Source organism: Nycticebus coucang, chromosome 4 (assembly GCF_027406575.1).
Source record: "Nycticebus coucang isolate mNycCou1 chromosome 4, mNycCou1.pri, whole genome shotgun sequence".
In the NCBI taxonomy this organism is placed as follows: domain Eukaryota; kingdom Metazoa; phylum Chordata; class Mammalia; order Primates; family Lorisidae; genus Nycticebus; species Nycticebus coucang.
In genome coordinates, this window is record NC_069783.1 from 30744152 (window position 1) to 30766335 (window position 22184).

Here is a 22184-nt window from a genome sequence, read left to right on the forward strand (position 1 = left end):
TTAATTTAATAATTATTCTTAAACAGTCGCTCTCCATTTACTCCTTCGTCTAGCTCCTGGCAACTACCAATCTGCATTCTGTCTCTTACTCTGGATATTTCATATAAATAGAATTATACAATGTGGGTTCTTTAGTGTTTATCTTCTTTCATGTTTTCAAGGTTCATGTGGTAGCATTTGTCAGTACCTCATTGATGGCTGAATAATATTCCATTGTGTTTGTTTAGTCATTAATCCATTGGTGGGCATTTGGGCTGTTCTGCCTTTTGGCTGTTCTGAGTAGTGTCACTGTGAACATGCCTATAACGTACCAGTTTTTCTTTCTTTTGGGGGTGTGTGTGTATTTTGTGTAACCCACAAAATTGCTGGGTTGCTGGGGTGGCGCCTGTGGCTCAGTGAGGAGTGAGCTGGCCCTATATACCAAGGACGGTGGGTTCAAACCTGGCCCCAGCCAAACTGCAGCAAAAAAATAACCGGGTGTTGTGGCAGGCACCTGTAATCCCAGCTACTTGGGAGGCTGAGGCAAGAGAATCGCCTAAGCCCAAGAGCTGGAGATTGCTGTGAGCTGTGACACCACGGTACTCTACCGAGGGCGACAAAGCGAAACTCTGTCTTAAAAAAAAGAAATAATAATTGTTGGGTTGCATTGTAATTCTGTGTTCAATTTTTCTAGGAACCAGCAAATTGTTTTCCATAGACTTTTTTGTATTCTTAGTAATAAAAATTTTTGAAGGTGAATAAAACCCAAGAGTAATAAATTTTTATTTTTTGTTATTATAAGCCACAAGTGTCAAGCTCTCATAACCATACATCAACAGAAGAACAGCAGCTGTATTGGGCCAAAGGGACTGGCTTTGGAACAGGCTCGACAGCTTCTGGGTGGGATGTGGAACAAGCCTTAACTAAACAAAGGCTTGAAGAGGAGCATGTTACTTGTCTTCTGCAGGTACGTTTGTAGAGTTGATATTGTCACTGGTAATAGATTATGTTTTATATTTATTCTGATTTTTAAATATTAATGACTGATCCAACTCATCCTTAGCTACTCTTAGCCCACTTGTGCTCCCTGTTCCCAGACATTCTAAGATACCCACTGACAGAGATTGCCTTTCCCTGCTGGTATCTCTGTATTTCTTCTCTTTCAATTAGCTTCTTCACTAAGAGGAAAGTGGCGAGGATGAAATTATCCAGTAACTGGAAGATACACCATAAATGTGTGTACCTTCTTAACATGTTATATCTGGGCTGTCTTATTAAAAAAGGATTTATTTACATTTTTGTTTCTCATGGAACTAGTATAAAAAGTCTGTATACCACAGAAATGAAGAGAGGTGCTTAACAGAAACTAGACTTAGGTCCTGCATCAACTCATTAAACTTGGTCCTGCATCTAGACTTAGGTCCTGCATCAACTCATTAAACTTGGTCAAGTCTTTGAGCATTATCTTCTGCAATTCTAGGATGGTAATGCTTATTCTATTGTAAGTTCTAAGATTGGGTGGATGCGGTGGCTGCCTATAATCCCAGCACTTTGGGAGGCTGAGGCTGGGGACGTTGCTTGAAGTCAGAAGTTCGAGACCAGCCAGAACAACATAGTGAGACCTTGTCTGTACAAAATTTTAAAAATTAGCCAAGAGTGGTGGTGTGTGCCTGTAGTCCCAGCTACTTGGTAGACTGAGGCATGAGAATCACGTGAGCCCAGGAGTTTGAGGTTGCGATGAGCTATGATTGCTCCATTGCATTTCACCCTGGGTGACTGTGCAAAACTATGTTTCAGTAAGAGAAAAAAATTCATTACCCTTAAACTATCATCTGAATTTATTCAGTAAAATACTATTGCACATAATATTAGAGTTGCTACTAAGTTTTTAAGTTCGTGCTTTTAGGTGGATATCTTGTATCTCTCTGGTCATACATACTGTACCATCCCTGTGAGCAACACGCTGAGGCAAAAGAAATCCTTCTCTTTTGAAAATTTAAACAAAGTCTTATTTTTGAAACACAGTGTGAGATATTAATTACATAGGAAATATGTACTCTTCAGATTGAATTCTAACACAAAATACAGGTTTTTAAAGTATGTAAAGCTAAAATCTAATTTCAACAATTTTAACCTTTAGGTTCTTGCCAGTTACATAAATCCTGTGAGTGGTGTGGTGAATGGAGAAGCTCCGTCATCTCCGGAGAGTAGAGGACAGAACAGTAATGCCCTTCCTTCTGTACTGTTAGAGCTTCTTAGTCAGTCCTGCCTCATCCCAGCCATGTCATCTTATCTACGAAATGATTCAGGTAAATGGTTATTCCTTCGAAATACCTTTGTGGATGAATATTTTTGTTGATTTGTTTTGTCATTAATAAGGTTGATGGATTTATTTCTTTAAAATTGTTCTGGAAACATTTAGTTGTTTTTTGGTGCCTTTTATACAATGTCATTGCTTGTCTTATAACATAGAATGAAAGTTTTCATCATCCCTTTTTATTGTGTGAATGTTCATTTCTTTTTTTATTAATGTCCTGCAACTAAAAATGATAGGACAAAAGTTAACAGCATCATGACGATATTCTCATCTGAATATGGTTGAACTTCTTCTATATGTTTTTAGTGTTTTTATCATGCTGTAAAATTGTGAATCGTTACCATTTTAAAATAAAGATATTCAAGTTCATAGGTACTGGATAAGAGGATTATTGTTTTAAAATTTTATGATATTGTAAAGTACTATAGATAATTACTTTGACAATATGCAGCTTAATGACTGAAACTAGCTTACTGTTTCCTTGGTTGTGAAATTATCATCCAGAAAATGTTTGTTTTTTTTTTCCTAAATAAGAATTTAAGGTTACATGTTTTCCTTAGAGCCTTAGAAATATATAGACATTGCCAAGAAAAACAAGCAGTTATCATCTACTTCTTTTTGTCAGGAACTTTATATTTATTGTTGATTCTTTTACCTGGCTGTTCTACTCTTATTCTTATCTTTGCCTTTTTTAAATATTCTTATTCATGAAAAGAATTACTTATGCATTTCATTAATTTACTAAGGAATAATCAGTAAAGAAACAAATCTGAATGAATCTTAAAGTAGTCTGGTGGTTGGCAGCAGCTAAGTTGCACAGTTCAGTGTTTGGAAAAAGTTTTCACATTTGAAAAGGAATTGCTGCCCATAGTCCCCACAATCATGGAGATGATGGTGCTTCAAAGAGACACCATTCCCCAGTCTATCTCAAACTATAGTAGTGGGGATTATAGATTTGTTCAATTTATATTCCGATTGACCTGTTAGGTGAATCATATTGGTCTTTTTTTGTAAAGTCTATGTCAAATGCAGAATATATATATATTTTTTGAATTATTATTTTTTTGCACTTTTTGGGGGCTGGGGCTGGTTTTGATCCCACCACCTCCAGGATATGGGGCCGGCGCCCTACTCCTTTGAGCCACAGGCACCGCCCCAGAATATATTTTTTTGATTAAGATATTTGAAACTCGGCTGGTTGCCTAAGTTCAGTGGTTAGGGCACTAGCTCCACGCACTGGGGTTGGTGGGTTCAAACCTGGCCTGGGCCTGCCTAACCAAAAAAAAAAAAAAAAGATATTTGAAACTGTATGAAATTTAATTCGATTTTATAGAGCAATAGAATAGGGTGAGATAGGTTTCTCTTTCTCTCATTTCCTCATCATTCAAATATTATTTTCTTAATCTTTTTACTTTCAAGACCTAGGACCTACCAAAATGTTTTAAATTTCTGTCTTATTCTGAAATTCACTTACTTACATAACACTGAACTTTTAACTTTATGGTTCATGGGCAAAAGCGAAATCCAATATTATTTACATAACATTTAAAATCATTGTTTATATAAATGTATTTTCTGGGAAGGTGTAATATGTTAATAAATAAGCTGTGATTTTTGGTAACTAGACAGAATTATGGATACTTAGCTATTATATCTTAGAATATATTTTACTTTTAGTGGTCACATATTCAATCAACCAATAACTATAAGAAGTACAACTGTTAGTGTATACCACAGCTTTCAGCAGTTATGTTTAATCAATCAGTGGATACTAGAAGTACAACTACTAGCATATGCGGTTTCACAGGATTTTTTACAAAGGTCTGAGAAGGACTTCATACTTGAGAAGACTGGGAACCCCTGCCTGACCACATGGCTGCAGCCTATAAATGCCCTCTCTCTCCCCTTTGCAAAGTATGCTGTCTTTCATTGTGGACTATTCTAACCTATTTGCAAACCATGTTTTAGTGGGAGGACAGTCCCGTGGACTGTAAGCTTTGAGGCTCTCAAAACTGTTGCAAAGCGGCTGAACACAGTAAACCCTGGGTGGATAAACAGGACTGTACCTGGGTGCTTGTGTCGTTCTTCCTGGGCTGGCCGACCACTTTGGAAGCATTTTAGAAATTTAATGTGACAGAACAGAATTTGGTCTTTCCTTTTTGACTTGCTGTTTTCCTGGAAAAAAAGAAGTTTCTTTGCCCAAATGTTAGATGTTTGTTAATCTGGTACTTTGTCTAGTATTGTAATTTCAATTGCTAACTTTTATAGTCAAAGTAGTTACAAAAATTAATTTTGAAATATTTCAGAGTAAATTACTATAAAATGATAAGTTTAGTTGTGACAAGCGAATGCTACATGGCAGCTTGGCTCTTTTAAATGACTTTTTTTTTTTTTTTTTTTTTGAGACAGGAGACAGTCTCACTATATTGTCCTGGGTAGAGTGCTGTGGCATCACAGATCACAGCAATCTCAAACTCTTGGGCTTAAGTGATTTTCTTGCCTCAGCCTCCTAAGAAGCTGAGACTACAGGCTTTTGCCACAAACAACATCCTGCTATTTTTTTGTTGCAGTTGTCATTGTTGTTTAGCAGGCCCAGGCCAGGTTTGAACCCCTTCAGCCTGGGTGTATGTGGCCAGTGCCCTACCCAGTGAGCTACAGGTGCCACCCATTAAATGACATTGTTTTTTTTTTGTTTGTTTTGTTTTGTTTTTGTAGAGACAGAGTTTCACTTTATGGCCCTTGGTAGAGTGCCATGGCCTCACTCAGCTCACAGCAACCTCCAACTCCTGGGCTTAAGCGATTCTCTTGCCTCAGCCTCCCGAGTAGCTGGGACTACAGGTGCCTACCACAACGCCCGGCTATTTTTTGGTTGCAGTTCAGCCGGGGCGGGTTTGAACCCGCCACCCTCGGTATATGGGGCCTGCGCCTTACCGACTGAGCCACAGGCACCGCCCTAAATGACATTTTTAATAAACAGAGAAAATTATTCTGGAGTTTGGGATATATTCAGACATTTAGTTTGTGAGAAACAGGGTGTATGATGTATAGCCATTTCAAATATTCTAAATATCAATTGTTTCTAGGAAAACATAGCTTAATATTATATATGTAAATATAAGTTTTTAATGTATTCTCAGTTTGGGTTAAAGTGTTTATAATTAATTTTTTAAGTAGCATTTTAAAGTCAAAAAATTATCTAGCCAGTCTTCCTTAAACTCTGTAAAATTATTATTTTTTTAATTTAATTTAATTAAAAAAAAATTTTTTTTTGAGACAAGAGTCTCACTTTGTTGCCCTGGGTAGAGTGCTGTGGCGTCATAGCTCACAGCAACCTCAAACTCTTGGGCTCAAGGGATTCTCTTGTCTCAGCCTCCCAAGTAGCTGGGACTATGGGCGCCCACCACAATGCCTGACCATTTTTAGGGCCCAGGTCTCACTCTTGCTCAGGTTGATCTCGAACTCCTTAGGTCAGGCAAACCACCCTCCTTGGCCTCCCAGAATGCTAAGATTACAGGCGTGAGCCACCAGACCTGGCCTAAAATTACTATTTAGAAAAATTAAAGTTCATTATCAATATTATATTGTCATTTATCTATGTAATATTATTTTTGGCAATTTTGGAATTAGGATAGATTATAGGATCCACTTCAGAATCTTTATTTATTCTCCTGTAATCTGGAACACTTCCAGTCTTTGTCTTTCATAATCTTGATGTTTTCACAAAACACAAACCATTTATTTTATATAATATTCTACAAGTTGGTTTTCAAGTATGAGAGGAGAACTAGTAATTTTTCTGGAGATGTTACATTCAAAGGATGGTTTGTTTTATACTAAATGTTAACTGTTTTGAGACCTATGGTAAAATAGTACACATATCCTTTCTATTACATGTTTTTAAATAATTGTTAAGGAAAATAAGAAATACAGAAACATAATAGAACCATAATAGTTTGAGCTGTTTTCAGTCAGAGATTGGCCTATTATTAACCTTTAACTATCAACTGTGCTTTTTCATTATCACCCTAGCTGCATATCTCTGTGTCAGAATAACTTAGAAATTTTATTGAGGGTGGTGGTGGTGGTGTGGTTTTGAGACAGGTCTTACTCTGTTGCCTGGGATAGAGTACAGTGGCATCGTCGTAGTTCATGATAGTCTTCAACACCTAGGTTCAGGTGATCCACAGCTCGTGAGTAGCCAGAACTACAAGCAGGCACCACCATGCCTGGCTAATTGTTTTATTTTTATTTTTTTGTAGAGCAAGGATCTTGTTATTGCCAGGCTGGTCTCAAACTCCTGGCTGAAGAGAGCCTCCCCCCACCTTGGCCCCCAGAGTGCTGGGATTGAAGGCATGACCCATTGTGCCTAGTCAGCTTTTGTAATCTTTAAACTTTTCTTCTTAATGGCTGTTAAAAGAATGATTTGAATACCAAAGTCTGCTCTTCATTTTCAATACATGTAAACCCGGGCGGCGCCTGTGGCTCAGTGGGTAGGGCACCGGTCCCATATGCTGGAGGTGGCGGGTTCAAACCCAGCCCCAGCCCCAAAAAAAAAAAAATACATGTAAACCCTTCTAGTTCCCATATTGAAGATCTAACTATATAGTAGGTTGGCTAAGTCAGTTTTTATTTTAACAGAAGTTTAAAAATTGGCCTAAGTATTTTAAATGATATTACTGGGCTGGATATAAGGATCAATAATTGTACATAAAATTGGTTTTCCATTTAGCACTGAAAATCTTTTTATCAGAGGTAAAAAGAGAATATTGTCGGCTGCAAAAATAGAATAGAACTTCTATAACTTGACCACTCAAGGGATTGTTACAAATTAATTGTTACATAAGGAATTAGGTCTACTTTACTAATATGTATGTGTGGTGCATGTCTAGTCTAGGAAACTTAGGTCATTGTAGGGGGTGATCACCTGGAGGTTCTACTGTATTACCAGAATAGAGGGAGGATACAAGTCATTTAGGGGAAAGCACATCCTTTCCTAACCAATACCTAACAGTTCTGTAATTGAGATGCTGATCCTGAAATAGGCACTGATGACTTTTAGTGATTTAAATTTAGTATATTTAGTTATTAAAATAATTCCCTAACAACCTTTTACTCATATGTTAATGGCTATGCTATTATTTCATAAATTTATTATTTTTAGATTATTATAAGGCCTGAAAATTGGTAGAGAGGAAAATTTAGAAGCCCGTTATATCTAAATGAAGAGGAGTGTTTTTTAGAAGTTTTTGGCATCACAGTAGCAAAATAAATCTTAGTGCTTAAGCTGAGTTAATCAGATTTATTAAAGGTTAGTAGTTACTTAAAATAAATTAGTAAGTTTGATGTTTTTCATAATAGTTTTTTAAACTTGGTAAAATAAAGATTTCTCTTAGTGTTCTTGATGGATTTTGCACTTTGGATTAATGTGAAATCAATCAGTAACAAACTAGTAATTTTTAAATTACGGTATTTTGGGGCTTTCTCCTAAGAACTTAATGCAGTAAGCTAAGTCAGTAATTAAGAAAGTTGCCCCCCTTGAAAAGAACAAAAAACGTTACAGAAACCTGGGGCAGCGCCTGTGGCTCACAGGAGTAGGGTGCCAGACGCATATGCCAGAGGTGGCAGGTTCAAACCCAGCCGTGGCCAAAAACTGCAAAAAAAAAAAAAAAGTTAAAGAAACCAAACCAAAGAAAATAGAAAAACAAACAAACAAAAAAATAAATAAAAAAGTATAAAAAAATAGAAGAAAGTAAGTTGGGCTAGGTATGGTGATTCATACCTATAATCTTAGCACTTTGGGTGGCCAGGATGGATGGATTACTTCGGGTCAGGAGTTCAAGACCAGTCTGTGCAAAAGCAAGACCCCACCATCTCTGCAAAAAAGGAAAAATTACCGAGGCGTGATAGCACACACATCTGTAGTCCCAGCTATTTAGTGGGCTGAGGCGGGGGGTGGTGGGGGGATGCTTGAACCATGCAGTTTGAGGTTGCAGTGAGCTATGATGTTGCTGCCAAACTCTCCTTGGGGCACAGCGAAATCCTGTCTCAAAAAAAAGGTGGAATGAAAAACAGTGCAGAGAAAAATGATTGAAGCTGCAGCTTCAAGGTGGGTAGCTGAAACAAATAAGTGAATTGTACATTTGTATTAGGTATTTTATCTCCAGTGTCATTCTTTGAAAGAATGAAGAACAAACAAAAAACCCCGGAAACAAAAAAACTGACCTTCTAGTCAGTAAGAGAAGAAGCTTCCGGTCTACCTACTTTCAACCCTGGGCACCAGACCAGAACAGAACATCAGCTCTTCCTGGGTCTCCAGGTTTCAGACTCACCTTGCAGATCTTGTGACCTGCACACCTTAATAATTGTGTGAACCAATTCCCTATAGTGAATCTCTTCATGCATATACCAATAAAAGAATGATTAAAAAACTCATGAAGAGAGAAAGCAGTTATTTTCATGTTATTTCTTAGATAAGGCAATATTAATATAAAGGACCTATTCATTTTAAGTCCTCTCTCAACATTTTTTTTTTTTTTTTTTTTTTTGTAGAGACAGAGTCTCACTTTATGGCCCTCGGTAGAGTGCCGTGGCCTCACACAGCTCACAGCAACCTCCAGCTCCTGGGCTTAAGCGATTCTCTTGCCTCAGCCCTCTCTCAACATTTTGACTTCCATTTATCGTATCCTTGGTATTCTGGAAGCTGGATTTGCAGGCAGCCCAGGATCTTTGTTTCTCTAGCCCTTGTCAGTTATATTTATATTGTAAGCCTACAGTTAGTCCACTGGCCACTAGAGGGCACTCCTGTTTTGTTGTTAGAAATAGTAGTAATATTTGAATGTTAAAGAGGCAAAATGTTACTTTAGAGCCCCTCATTTCATCTCACTGCCATTTAGGAAGATGGCATATTTCTTTTCTCAGAAAGCAGCATGGTAGATCTCAGAACACCTTAAATTATTTGCCATTCACTTAGTGAGATATGTTAGAAATCCTAAAAAATGTTACAAATCCATACTTTTTTAGTGCAGGCTTCATGGTAAGGAGATGAATATCTTTTCACAGTAGAAAGGGATATTAAAGAGTTATCCAGTTAATCCCTGACAATTTATGGGATAGGACAGTACCAGTGAAAACAGGAAATCCAGAGAAATTTATTCAGTTGCCCACATTTTAATTGTTTAGCAATAGAATAGTAATATTAAACATGGTAGTTATTAAATTTATTTTCATATTTAAAAGCATCATGAAGAGTTTTTATCTGTAAGAGAAGGAAAAATACATAAATTCACATTTATTCCTATGACACAGGAAGGAAGAAATGAGAAAGCACACAACTTTTTTTACTGGGAAAATTGTAAAGTATCCACTAATTGGTCTGGATGTCCTAGCTAAATGATTATATTTACGTACTGGGATCTAAATTTTTTTATTTTCCTAATATTGGTTTGGCAGTACGTATCATGCAACAAAACCCATTACTACAATCTTTGATATACCATCTGGTTTTCTTCATACCATAGATGTATTTTATGTATTTGAAGCTCTTGTGGTTATGTATTACTTTTAGACATGTTCTTTAGAAAGTCAATAGTTAAGTTTAATTTCATGAGTATACTATTTTAGAATAAAATTTATGTTGTTGTTAAACAAATGTCTTATAACCATGTTTGTTAAGTCTGAGTTATTACTTAATAATTGCTTCATAGTAAATGTACTGTTGGAGCTTGGCCATCTTTCTAGGTTTCAAGGCACTGAATTAAAGAGGACCTATTCTTTGAGGATTTAGAAATTATATTTGGGCTATTACATGAAAACATATAGTTTGGTACCAATAGGTAATATATAATTTTGTTATCATTTATTAAAATATATTTTTTTAATTTATGGATACACATTGCCTGAGAAACAAATAATTAAAAATAATTGAGCTGTCATAACACACAATACTTAATCACATATCCTTATTTATAGTTTTCATTTGAAACTTTAGAATTGTATTAATATACCATTTCCTTGGTGTTTTGTTTTTCTTTTTTTATTGTAAGAAACAGAGTCTCACTTTATCACCCTCGGTCAAGTGTCATGGCGTCACAGCTCACAGCAACCTCCAGCTCCTGGGCTTAGGCGATCATCTTGCCTCAGCCTGCCGAGTAGCTGGGACTACAGGCACCCACCACCCTACCCACTGAGCCACAGGCGCTGCCCATTTCCTTGTATTTTTTAAAATAAAATGTCTGTCAGAAATGGGTGGAAATTTTTAAGAGTTTTTTTATTAAGTAGAACAGCATAACAATTTACTTTTATCCCAGACAGTCTTATAATATGGCTTTAGTTTCTTTTTTAGAATTAGACGTTTCAAATAAAATTTGAAATGCTTGCTCATATTTAACGTATTTATTTCTATATATGGTTCACTAACAAGTTGCTGTTAGGACCTGTGTGCTATTTCATTCATAGTAAAAGAGTATGGAGTGCCAAAATGTTGAACATGTTAATGGCCACTCAGTGTCTAGAACGTAGGTGTTCATCAGCAAATGTACTTTTCCCCCATATCCTCAAAGAAGAGTAGAAAAACAAAGCAAATATTAGTTCTCTTTGTTTAGAATTTTCATATTTGTTAAGAGCATCCTGTGTGGATATATCATGGTATAGAATACAACACCGTCTATTAGATAATTATGACTGGTAAATTTTATGAGAGTAGGAAAAATTGCGTGTATTAAAATTTACATAGGTTTGGGTGGCGTCTGTGGCTCAAAGGAGTAGGGCGCCGGCCCCATATGCCGGAGGTGGCAGGTTCAAACCCAGCCCCGGCCAAAAACTGCAAAAAAAAAAAAAAAAAAAATTTACATAAGGTTTTAATTGCTTTGATTTGTACAGATTTATAAGGATAAAGTATTACTTAATATTTCAGACACTTCAGGGACACCATCGTTTATTGTCCAGAGTAGAATAATTCTTTCATTTCTATCAGTTGCCAATGTATCTAATGCTTAAATTGTCCCCTCACATTGTTGTTCACTTGCAGTTTAAACTTTCTTTTTTTTTTTTTTTTTTTTTTTTTTTTGTAGAGACAAAGTCTCACTTTATGCCCCTTGGTAGAGTGCTGTGGCATCACAGCTCACAGCAACCTCCAGCTCCTGGGCTTAAGCAATTCTCTTGCCTCAGCCTCCCGAGTAGCTGGGACTACAGGTGCCCGCCACAGCACCCGGCTAAGTTTAAACTTTCTCAAATCAGATTTGTTCTGTCTGCCAGACTGACCGTAACAACTTGTAATAGAGCACAATTTTATTTGTGTCATTTGTAGTGCCATGACATAATTAAATGCTATGTAAAGTAGATGTTTTTATGGTGAATCATATAATACTTTTTTAAAGAAAAGACCCTATAAAAATGAGAGTGACAATTAGGTTTACATGAGAAACTGTATGAGGCTCTCTGCCTCTCCCCACCTTCCCTCTCCCCCTCTTTCCTTCCCTTCCTTCTATAAAATACCCTTCCACCTGAATAGAGCAAGTTGGCTCTGACTTGAATAGAAAATATCCGTACTTTGAACTTCTGCCAGAACTCTTTGACTCTTTGGTTGGTTTCCTTGTATATAATTCTTTTGGGCCATTTAGGGTTGACATGAATCCCTAAAACAGAGTTTTCGTAAATGGTTTGAGAGGTATATAAATTCAATAAATTGAGTAATGGGAAAAATAAAAGGGAAATGAAAAATTGTGTATGAATCATTGAATACAAAATGATTTGTTTCAGATTATTTGTGTGAAACTACTTAATGATATTTTCCCCCATAGCATCTACCTATTATACAATTATTGCAAACTACATATTAATATCATGATTTTGCAGCAAAACCCTGTGACTAAGGTTTTTTTTTTCTTTTTTTTTTTTTTTTTTTGTAGAGACAGAGTCTCACTTCATGGCCCTCGGTAGAGTGCCATGGCATCACACAGCTCACAGCAACCTCCAACTCCTGGCCTTAAGCGATTCTCTTGCCTCAGCCTCCCGAGTAGCTGGGACTACAGGCGCCCGCCACAACGCCCAGCTATTTTTTGGTTGCAGTTCAGCCGGGGCCGGATTTGAACCCACCACCCTCGGTATATGGGGCTGACACCTTACCAACTGAGCCACAGGCGCCGCCCGACTAAGGTTTTATTAATGAACAAATTTTCTTGATGATACTAGCTCACTTAGAATATCCTTCCAGTAGTCTAACTGGAAGGATCTTAATTTCAGAACATTTTGTTTTTTAAATGTACAGTATCAAAAAATATTTTGGTCTATTTGTTGAGTTGCTTTTAAGTACTAAATATTATTCTAGTTGTGTCTGGGTGTGATGGCTCACACCTGTAATCCTAGCACTCTGGAAGGCTGAGGCGGGTGGATTGCTTGAGCTCACCGAGATGGAGACAGCCTGAGCCAGAGTGAGACCCTGTCTCTACTAAAAATAGAAGAACTACGGGCGGCGCCTGTGGCTCAGTCAGTAAGGCGCCGGTCCCATATACCGAGGGTGGCTGGTTCAAACCCGGCCCCGGCCAAACTGCAACCAAAAAATAGCCGGGCGTTGTGGCGGCCGCCTGTAGTCCCAGCTGCTCAGGAGGCTGAGGCAAGAGAATCGCTTAAGCCCAGGAGTTGGAGGTTGCTGTGAACTGTGAGCTGTGTGAGGCCACGGCACTCTATAGAGGGCCATAAAGTGAGACTCTGTCTCTACAAAAAAAAAAAAAAATAGAAGAACTAGCCAAGCATGGTTGCACATATGTGTAGACCCTGCTATTTGGGAGACTGAGGAAAGAGGATTGCTTGAATCCAGGGGTTTGAGGTTGCTGTGAGCTATGATGCGACAACACTCTACCCGGGGTGACAGACTGAGACTGTCTCCAAAAAAAAGATCATTCTAGTTGAAAAAATTCTGTCTCTATTACTTTACTGCACCCAGTGTTTATTTCATGCTTTTTTGTAAAAACTGTATTTTTTTCTATTATAATTTTATAATTTCTACAACTGTGATCTGCCAGATAGATGAGAAAGTACAATTTGGAACTTGGGAGAATTATAGCTAAAATTGCTTTATCAGTACTAAAAATTAAATTATCCATTGACTAAATCAGTTGACCAGACAAAAATATTTGTTACGTGATTATCGTATATGTGATGCACATTATCCGTGTTACTTGTAGAGACATTGATTGCAAATAAATGTAAATTTATTTTTAGTGCTTAATTATTTTAAAGGGTTATAGAGATGTAACATAAATATTTGTTTCAGTAGGTTGATTAGTATGTGTATTTCAAGTTATGGTGCAGAGTAAGAGTAGTTAGATACACTTAAATTGAAAATTAAATTTGAATAATGCATTTATTTAATTTTCACATTTGTTTATGAATCCCCTCAAATTAGCATGCACTAAACATATAGTATTATTTTATTAGATTAAATTGAGGTCTTTGTACTTTAGATGAGCCTCTCTTATATTACTGACATTTGTCAGAAAAATAGTCAACAGTATGGAAATGAGAAAGTTTTCTATGTAGTCTAATAGTTGCAATTGCTTGACTATCAAAAATCATGATAAACCTTTCATTTCTTTTGAGATATTACACATAGTTCTAAGAAAGACAGTTTGGAAATGTTCAGGGTTTATTAGTGGTGACTTTATTTTTCCTGAAGATTTTTTTTTGTCTTCTTTCTCATACTAACTAAATTTTCCTTTTCTATATTTAGGTGGATCATTAAGGGCTTAAAAAAAACATACATCTAAATGCAGTTTGATGTCATGAATGTATATGTAATATGCACTCTTAGGAAAATGTGGCATTATTGCTTTTGTGTCCTGTATATTTTACCAGATCTTGTGTTGTTTGAGGGCAGCAAATCTTTATTATCCGTATTTATAGCTTTGTCCTTTTTTCTTATTGTGAAAAGTTCAGTTTTGCCTACTTTCCCTGTTATAATTTAAGCTGGAAGCATTTTATCGTTACCCTGGAATGTATGTCATAATCTTCCTGAAATGTGCCCGTAAAGGGTTGCCTCAGAAATTATTCTTGCTCGAGCAGAATTTGGTCTGTGTGCAGTCCTTTGAATGAAGCCTTCAGAGTGTGATGTAGGTATTATGCACAGAAAGCATTGCCAAGAGGTTGATATCTATTCCAGTTATGCCTAACGTGTTCAAGATAGAATCTTCTTTCTCTTCTTGTCTATAGTGATGATAGAAGTACCCATTCTCCCAGAAAATCTCTTCATCTAGGAAAAGAAGAAAGTGATTATGAAACATCCCAAGAAAAGAACCTTCGAACTATATAGAGGAATAATAATTATATTTATTATGCTTGTTGCATTTCTTGCCTAATTGTCAGTGTACAGTTGTGCTTTAGTCTGTTCACATGACGGAAGATGATAGAGTGTGTTTTAAGAGTTTAGAATCTGTCACCATTGTAACAGTTGGACAGAATAATAGAAAATATTTTTAAAAATTATAACTTGGATTGTGCCTGTTTATCCATATCTTACATTGTATATTTAATAACTAAATGTATTTAATTTTTTTCCATATGTATCTAACTAGACTGACATTGTGAACTGCAGTTTGTGTTTGATATGTATAATTATCATTGACAAATAAGTGTAAGATTTCCTTTTTTATTAATTTACATCTTTATTGAGGTATTATTAATATGAAAAACTGCACATATTTAATGTATACATTTCAATGAATTTGGAGCATGGGATTCTTTTTAATGCAGCCTTGTTTGGGGTTTGGGCAGCCTGGGGTTTTAAAAAAGTTTTTCCTTTGATGATTGGGGATTATAGTGTCATTAGTTTTAGAATGTTCCAGTATTGAAATTAATTGTTTTGCCAGCGTTTTTTAAAAAAGTTAAAAGGATAGTTGTTTTCTCTTCTTGACAAAACATTTATTTCTCAGATTAAACATCATTGTGTATTTTAGCTTAAAGTTCTGGAGTTATTGAATGTCAGAGTTTTAAAATGATTTTTAAAAAGAAAAGTATCTCACCCTACCTTGTACCTGGAATGTGAAGTGTCTCAGATGTACTGTTAGTCCACAATAGTGAGGAGCAGACCTTTTCTCTTCTTGGAGAGCTTTTGTTTACACTTGGAGAAAAGAAATGTGAACAAACCTATACAAGCTTCACGTCAAAGATAGCAAACACCTTCAGTATCTGCTGAAGGGCTGAGTGATCCATGGTAAATTTGGCTGTAACTGCTGGGTATAAATCAACAGCCTGTGCAGGTAATGATCACACTGTGTAAATAGGTCCTACTTTTATGTTAGTATTACTCTCAGCCTTTTATATACGCTGAATCACGTTTCACAGAACTAATGTTTATGGTTATTTCTCATGAGTTTTCTGTCATATCTTTACGCTGTTCTGTTTCTTTTCAGCCATTTGAGTTCTTTTTCCCCTTTGAAATCTTGTAATTCCAAATGCAGAAAGTAAAAATTTTATTCCTAGCAAGTACTAGTTACTGCTTTAAAAATGAGAAAATGTACTTTATTGGCGTAGTTACGTAATAGTAAGGGCACATACCCGCATGTGTAGCTGCTGCTAATCCCTCTCTTAATCTCTAAGTCTTCAGTCATTCAGCAGCGAGACACAGCTGAGGGCTGGAGCATCGTGGCTTTGCTGAGCTGCAGCGTTTGGCGTTTTCTGGGCAAAGGCATTGCCAGCTGCATTTGCTGACAGTGTTGGTGACTGTTTTGTGCCTCTGCTCTGTCAGGCAGGCACATTTAATCTTGTGACAACAAGTAAGTGTTTTCTGGTGAAGCTCTGAATGGCAAAAAGCACAACTAAAGAATTGAAGATTGAAATAGTTGATTTCTTGTTTTGTCCAGTAACAGAGAGGTTTTCATTAAGGGTTTATTCCATTTGGCTACTATTTTTGTCCACTGACCACCATACATGTTAATTAAAAGTGCATATATTAAGGGAGAACATAAATTAGCTTATTCCTTACTTTTTTTTTTTTTTTTTTTGTAGAGACAGAGTCTCACTGTACCGCCCTGGGGTAGAGTGCCGTGGCGTCACACGGCTCACAGCAACCTCTAACTCTTGGGCTTATGCGATTCTCTTGCCTCAGCCTCCCGAGCAGCTGGGACTACAGGCGCCCGCCACAACGCCCGGCTATTTTTCTGTTGCAGTTTGGCCGGGGCTGGGTTCGAACCCGCCACCCTCGGCATATGGGGCCTGCGCCCTACTCACTGAGTCACAGGCCGCCCCTTATTCCTTATTTTTACAGATTACCCTCTTTGGGGTTATTTAGAATCTTAGGAAAACAAAAACACCAGTAATCTATAATTAGACATAAATAATTTCATTCTAGGCTCCAGGCAGCATAGATTTCCTAGATACATTAATATCTTACAGAATTTATTTACAGAACATACTTTGTTACTAATTGTCATCCAGAAAAATGCAGAAATACAAAAACGGTATTTTTAGCTTACAATGCAGAAACTTGATATTTTAAGAAGTGGCACAGTAAATTATTTGAAGCTTTTTGTAAAACAAACAATTTTATTTTTCATACTCTTTGAACTATTCCCATTCTCCTTGACCAGTGCTTATTGCACTGTTTCCTTGACTTTTTCCTTCTTCCTCATATCAGTAGAGTATCTTCTATTTCCATGATGTAAAACTCCCAGCTGCCAATTCAATAGAATAAAATAGACACGATAAAAGGAAATCACATATTTCCTTTATTGTAGAAAAGCTGTCTTACTTTCTCTATGCCCATATACTTAACATGTGAGTAGAATATAACAGTGTGACTTTCTTTTTTTTTTTTGGTTTTTGGCCGGGGCTAGGTTTGAACCTGCCACCTCCGGCATATGGGACTGGCGCCCTACTCCTTGAGCCACAGGCGCCGCCCAACAGTGTGACTTTCTTAGTATGACATCTCATGCTTTACACATTGACTTGAGAGCATTATGCTTTGTAATTAATATTCATGAGTTACCAAATTTGAATAAGTTTAATTTATTCCCTTTGGTTTTTTTCAGTCATAAATTATATTCTAGGGGTTTTTTTTAATAGAAAGTGTTTTTTAAGATAGCTAGGATTATCCTTTTATTTGTATGAAGAAATAACATCATAGATGTATAAAAATAATTATTTCCAGATTAAAAAAATTTGATATTATCAGACATAGGTGAGGTGGCAAATTTATGCTTGCAATTTTTCTTATAAGAAATCAGCCTAGGGCCCGGTGTGGTGGCTCACACCTCTAATCCTAGCACTCTGGGAGGCCGAGGTGGGTGGATGGCCTTAGCTCAGGAGTTCAAGACTGGCCTGAGCAAGAGCGAGACTCTATCTCTAAAAACAGCTAGGGGTTGTGGCAAGCGTCTGTAGTCCCAGCTACTTGGGAGGCTGAGGCAAGAGGATCATTTGAGCCTGAGTTTTTAAGGTTGCTGTGAGCTATGATGCCAGGGCAGTCTACTGAGGGTGACAAAGTCCCCCCACCCCCCAAAAAAAACTGCCTTTCTTGTATTACTTGTGTTATTGTATAATTTTATGATATATAATAATTGTATAATTTTGTCTAAAATGCTTTCCTTTCATAAGGTGTTTTATAATTAATGGACTTTTAAAAATTTCAAAATGTTAGGGAGTACATTTTTTACACATACTTAGTTTTTGTAAAGATTGAGTGAAAGTTATACACATAAGTATGCCCTTTACCCAGAATATGCACCTGTACCCAATAGATGTGAATTTATTCATCCCTTCCTCCACATTTCCCCCAATTAGATTTTTTTTTTTTTTTTTGACAGAGTCTCACTTTGTCACCCTGTGTAGAGTGCTGTGCCGAGGCTGGTGTGGAACTCCTGAGCTCAAGCATTCCACCCGCTTTGGGCTCCCAGAGTGCTAGTATTACAGGCATGAGGTTTACTAATTTATTTTTATTGAGACAACATGTCACTTTATTGCCTGGAGTGCAGTGGTATCATCATAGCTTACTGTAACCTCAAATGACCAGGTCAAACTAACAATCCTCCTGCCTCAGCCTCCTGAGTAGTTGGGACTGTGTACATGTGTACCACACCTAACTATTTTTTCTATTATTTTTTTTTTTTTTTGTAGAGACAGAGTCTCACTTTATTGACCTTGGTAGAGTGCTGTACCATCACAGCTCACAGCAACCTCCAGCTCCTGGGCTTAGGCGATTCTTTTGCCTCAGCCTCCCCAGTAGCTGGGACTACAGGCGCCCGCCACAACGCCCGGCTATTTTTTGTTGCAGTTTGGCTGGGGCCGGGTTTGAACCTACCACCCTTGGTATATGGGGTCGGTGCCCTACTCAGGTTCTCCCTATGTTGTTTAGACTAGTTTTGAACTCCTGGCCTCAAGGAATCCTTCCTCCTTGGCCTCCTATAGTACTACTGAGTACAGGTGTTAGCCCCTCCTCCCAGCTGTGATATATTACTTTTAGCTGAAGTTCATAGTTTAAATTAGGGTTCACTCTGCGTGTTGTGCAGTTCTGTGAGTTTTGATTGGTGGACAGTGTTACGTGTTCTAATGTAATGGATCAGACAGAATAGTTTCACTGCTCTGAGAAATCCTGTTCATCCTCACCCTTTCTCCATCCCACTCCCAAACCTTTGGTAACCACTGTTCTTCCTGCTGCCTCCTTAACTGTGCCTGGTCCAGGATGTCACCTGGTTGGAAGCACACACTATGTAGCTTTTTCAGATTGGCTTCTTTGATTTAGTAGTATGTGTTTGTCTCAGCACCTGTGGCTCAGGCGGCTAAGGTGCCAGCCACATACACCTGAGCTAACGGGTTCGAATCCTCCCTGGCCCGTCAAACAACAATGACAGCTGCAATCAAAAATATAGCCAGGCGTTGTGGTGGGCGCCTGTAGTCCCAGCTACTTGCAAGGCAGAGGCAGGAGAATTGCTTGAACCCAGGTGTTGGAGGTTGCTGTGAGCTGTGATGCCATAGCACTCTACCCAGGGCGACAGCTTGAGGCTCTTTCTCAAAAAAAAAAAAAAAAATAGTAATATGTGTTTAATGCTCCTCCATGTGTCTTCATGGCTCCATGGCTCATTTCTTTTTATCACCCAATAATCCATTGTATGGCTGTAGAACAGTTTATCCATTTACCTTTTGAAGGATATCTTGGTTGCTTCCAGTTTGGGGCAGTTATTATTAATAAAGCTATTATAAACAATCAATTTTTTCCCATTTTGGTTCCATGGATCTATTTGTCTATTCTTTCACTAATGCCACATTATCTTAATTACTACAGCTTTAGAGTCAGGTAATCAAGTCAGAGAGCATCAGTCCTCTGACTTTGTCCTTCAGTGTTGTGTTGGCTGTCGTAGATGTTTGCCTTTCCATGTGTGTGTATGTGTATATTTATAAATAAAATTACTTGATTGATAGCCACAAAATAACTTTCTGGGGTTTTGATTGGAACGGTTTATGCTCTGTTCTGCTTTTCTAAAGGAGTTTATAGACAGGTACAAGTGGAAATCTTTGGGTAAAAGGCTAGTTTATGTCAATATAAATTCTAATTTTTTAGATATTGAAGTGTGGAGATGGAAACTTCTGTGGAATAGATAAGTTTTTTCTAAGGCTTCATTGTTTTGCCAGTCCCAGGTTGAAAGAGACTATATGGTGTGGATTCATGTCTATGTTTTCATATATTTGAAATTTAAAGCAATCTATTTGTAAAATATTTGTAAAACTTACTGTATGGTTTTCCTCACAATGTAATGTTATAAAGCAATTGAAGAAAATAGATATCCTTGTATAAAAAGGAGCAAAAGTTTGAAACTAAAGTGAACAAAATTTGAAGGTCAGTCTTAATGAGAGATCATTCATATTCCCTTTAGTTCACCCACTTAAAGTACAGAAGTCATTGATTTTTAGTGTATTCACATGTACAACTGTCACTACAATTAATTTTAGAACATTTTTATTTCCTCATTCCTCCACCCACCCCAAAGCAGCTGATTATCTTTCTGTCTCTGTATAGAGCTGCTTTTTCTGAACGCTTTATTTGACTTTTGTCATGGGGTATGTTCCCAAGGTTCATCAATGTTGCATGTATCAGGACTCAATACATTTTTTTAAATATGTTTTTGTTACTTTTTATATTTTATTTTTAATTAAAATGACAATAAAACAAGTTTCAATGAAATAATCCTCCCAGATAGACTGGTACAATTAGAACATTAGGAAGCAATAAGGGCTAAGTAGACATCAGCGGCACTCATGGTTTAGTTCTGACTTCTCCCACCTGATTGGAGCCACTACCACATGAGGCTGCTTGGCAAAAGTTGAGGGGAGGCAAGTACACCAGTCTATTACCAGCTTTTGACAACAGAGTACTGCAGTTATTTTTTGCAATGGAATTTTTTGTTGTTGTTGTTAGAGACAGAGTCTCACCTTATCGCCCTCAGTAGAGTGCTATGGCGTCACAGCTCACAGCAACCTCCAACTCCTGGGCTTAGGCAATTCTCCTGCCTCAGCCTCCCAAGTAGCTGGGACTACAGGCACCTGCTACAACGCCTGGCTTTTTTTTTTTTTTTTATTATTGTTGGGGATTCATTGAGGGTAGAATAAGCCCAGGTTACACTGATTGCAGCCTCCCGAGTAGCTGGGACTACAGGCGCCTGCTACAACGCCCGGCTTTTTTTTTTTTATTGTTAGGGATTCATTGAGGGTATAATAAGCCAGGTTACACTGATTGCATTTGTTAGGTAAAGTCCCTCTTGCAATCATGTCTTGCCCCCAGAAGGTGTGCCACACACCAAGGCCCCACCCCTCTCCCTCCTTCCCTCTCTCTGCTTTTCCTCCCCCACCATGACCTTAATTGTCATTAATTGTCCTCATATCAAAATTGAGTACATAGGATTCATGCTTCTCCATTCTTGTGATGCTTTACTAAGAATAATGTCTTCCACTTCCATCCAGGTTAATACAAAGGATGTAAAGTTTCCATTTTTTTTAATAGCTGAATAGTATTCCATGGTGTACATATGCCACAGCTTGTTAATCCATTCCTGGGTTGGTGGGCATTTAGGCTGTTTCCACATTTTGGCGATTGTAAATTGAGCTGCCATAAACAGTCTAGTACAAGTGTCCTTATGATAAAAGGATTTTTTTCCTTCTGGGTAGATGCCCAGTAATGGGATTGCAGGACCAAATGGGAGGTCTAGCTTGAGTGCTTTGAGGTTTCTCCATACTTCCTTCCAGAAAGGTTGTACTAGTTTGCAGTCCCACCAGCAGTGTAAAAGTGTTCCCTTCTCTCCACATCCACGCCAGCATCTGCAGTTTGACTCAATACATTTTTATACTGAATAATATCTATTGTGTGGATATGCACCACAATTTTGCTTATCCATTCATCACGTTGATGGACATTTAAGTTTTTTTGACCACGTGGCTTTTGTGAAAGTGTTGCAGTGAATATTGGCACACAAGTAGCAGCATACTGAGGTCCTGCTTTCATTTCCTCTGGGTATGTGCCTAGGGGAAGAATTGCTGAGTCTCAGGCTAACTCTAAACTATCATGTGACTAAATACAGCCATCTTAGTGGCTGAAAGGTGGTATTTCCTGGTGGTCTTAATTTGCATTTCCCTTATGTCAAGAATCTTTTCATTTGTTCATTGGCTGTTTGTTCAGATCCTCTGCCTCATAAGTCAGGGCTGCGTAGAAGAAGGCAGCAGGGACTTCTCAGCCATCCTCACCTGTGACTTAGCCACAGCAGCCCTTAGTTAGTGTAGGATGAGACATGCCGGCACCTTGCCCCTCCCGGGAAAATAGGCGTCCAGCTTGGAACTAGGGGGTAGCCTTCCAACTGGGAGCTTGGGGTAGAGGGAACCCTGTGTTTTTGTCTATAACAGACAAGATTGGATTTTT

At 37.7% G+C, this 22184-nt stretch overlaps 1 protein-coding gene across 9 annotated transcripts in view; it reads left to right on the forward strand.

The window, feature by feature from the left end:
* Positions 1-22184, forward strand: part of BIRC6 (baculoviral IAP repeat containing 6) — a 275055-nt gene that overhangs the window by 201154 nt on the left and 51717 nt on the right. For all 9 annotated transcript variants that reach the window (XR_008379509.1, XM_053588024.1, XM_053588027.1 and 6 more), the window contains exons 64-65: positions 782-946; positions 2120-2288. Coding sequence is in view for 8 of the 9 variants with exons in the window: in XM_053588024.1 (XP_053443999.1) it covers positions 782-946; positions 2120-2288 (334 nt within the window). In the remaining variant the exon portion in view is untranslated. The remainder of the gene's footprint in view (positions 1-781; positions 947-2119; positions 2289-22184) is intronic.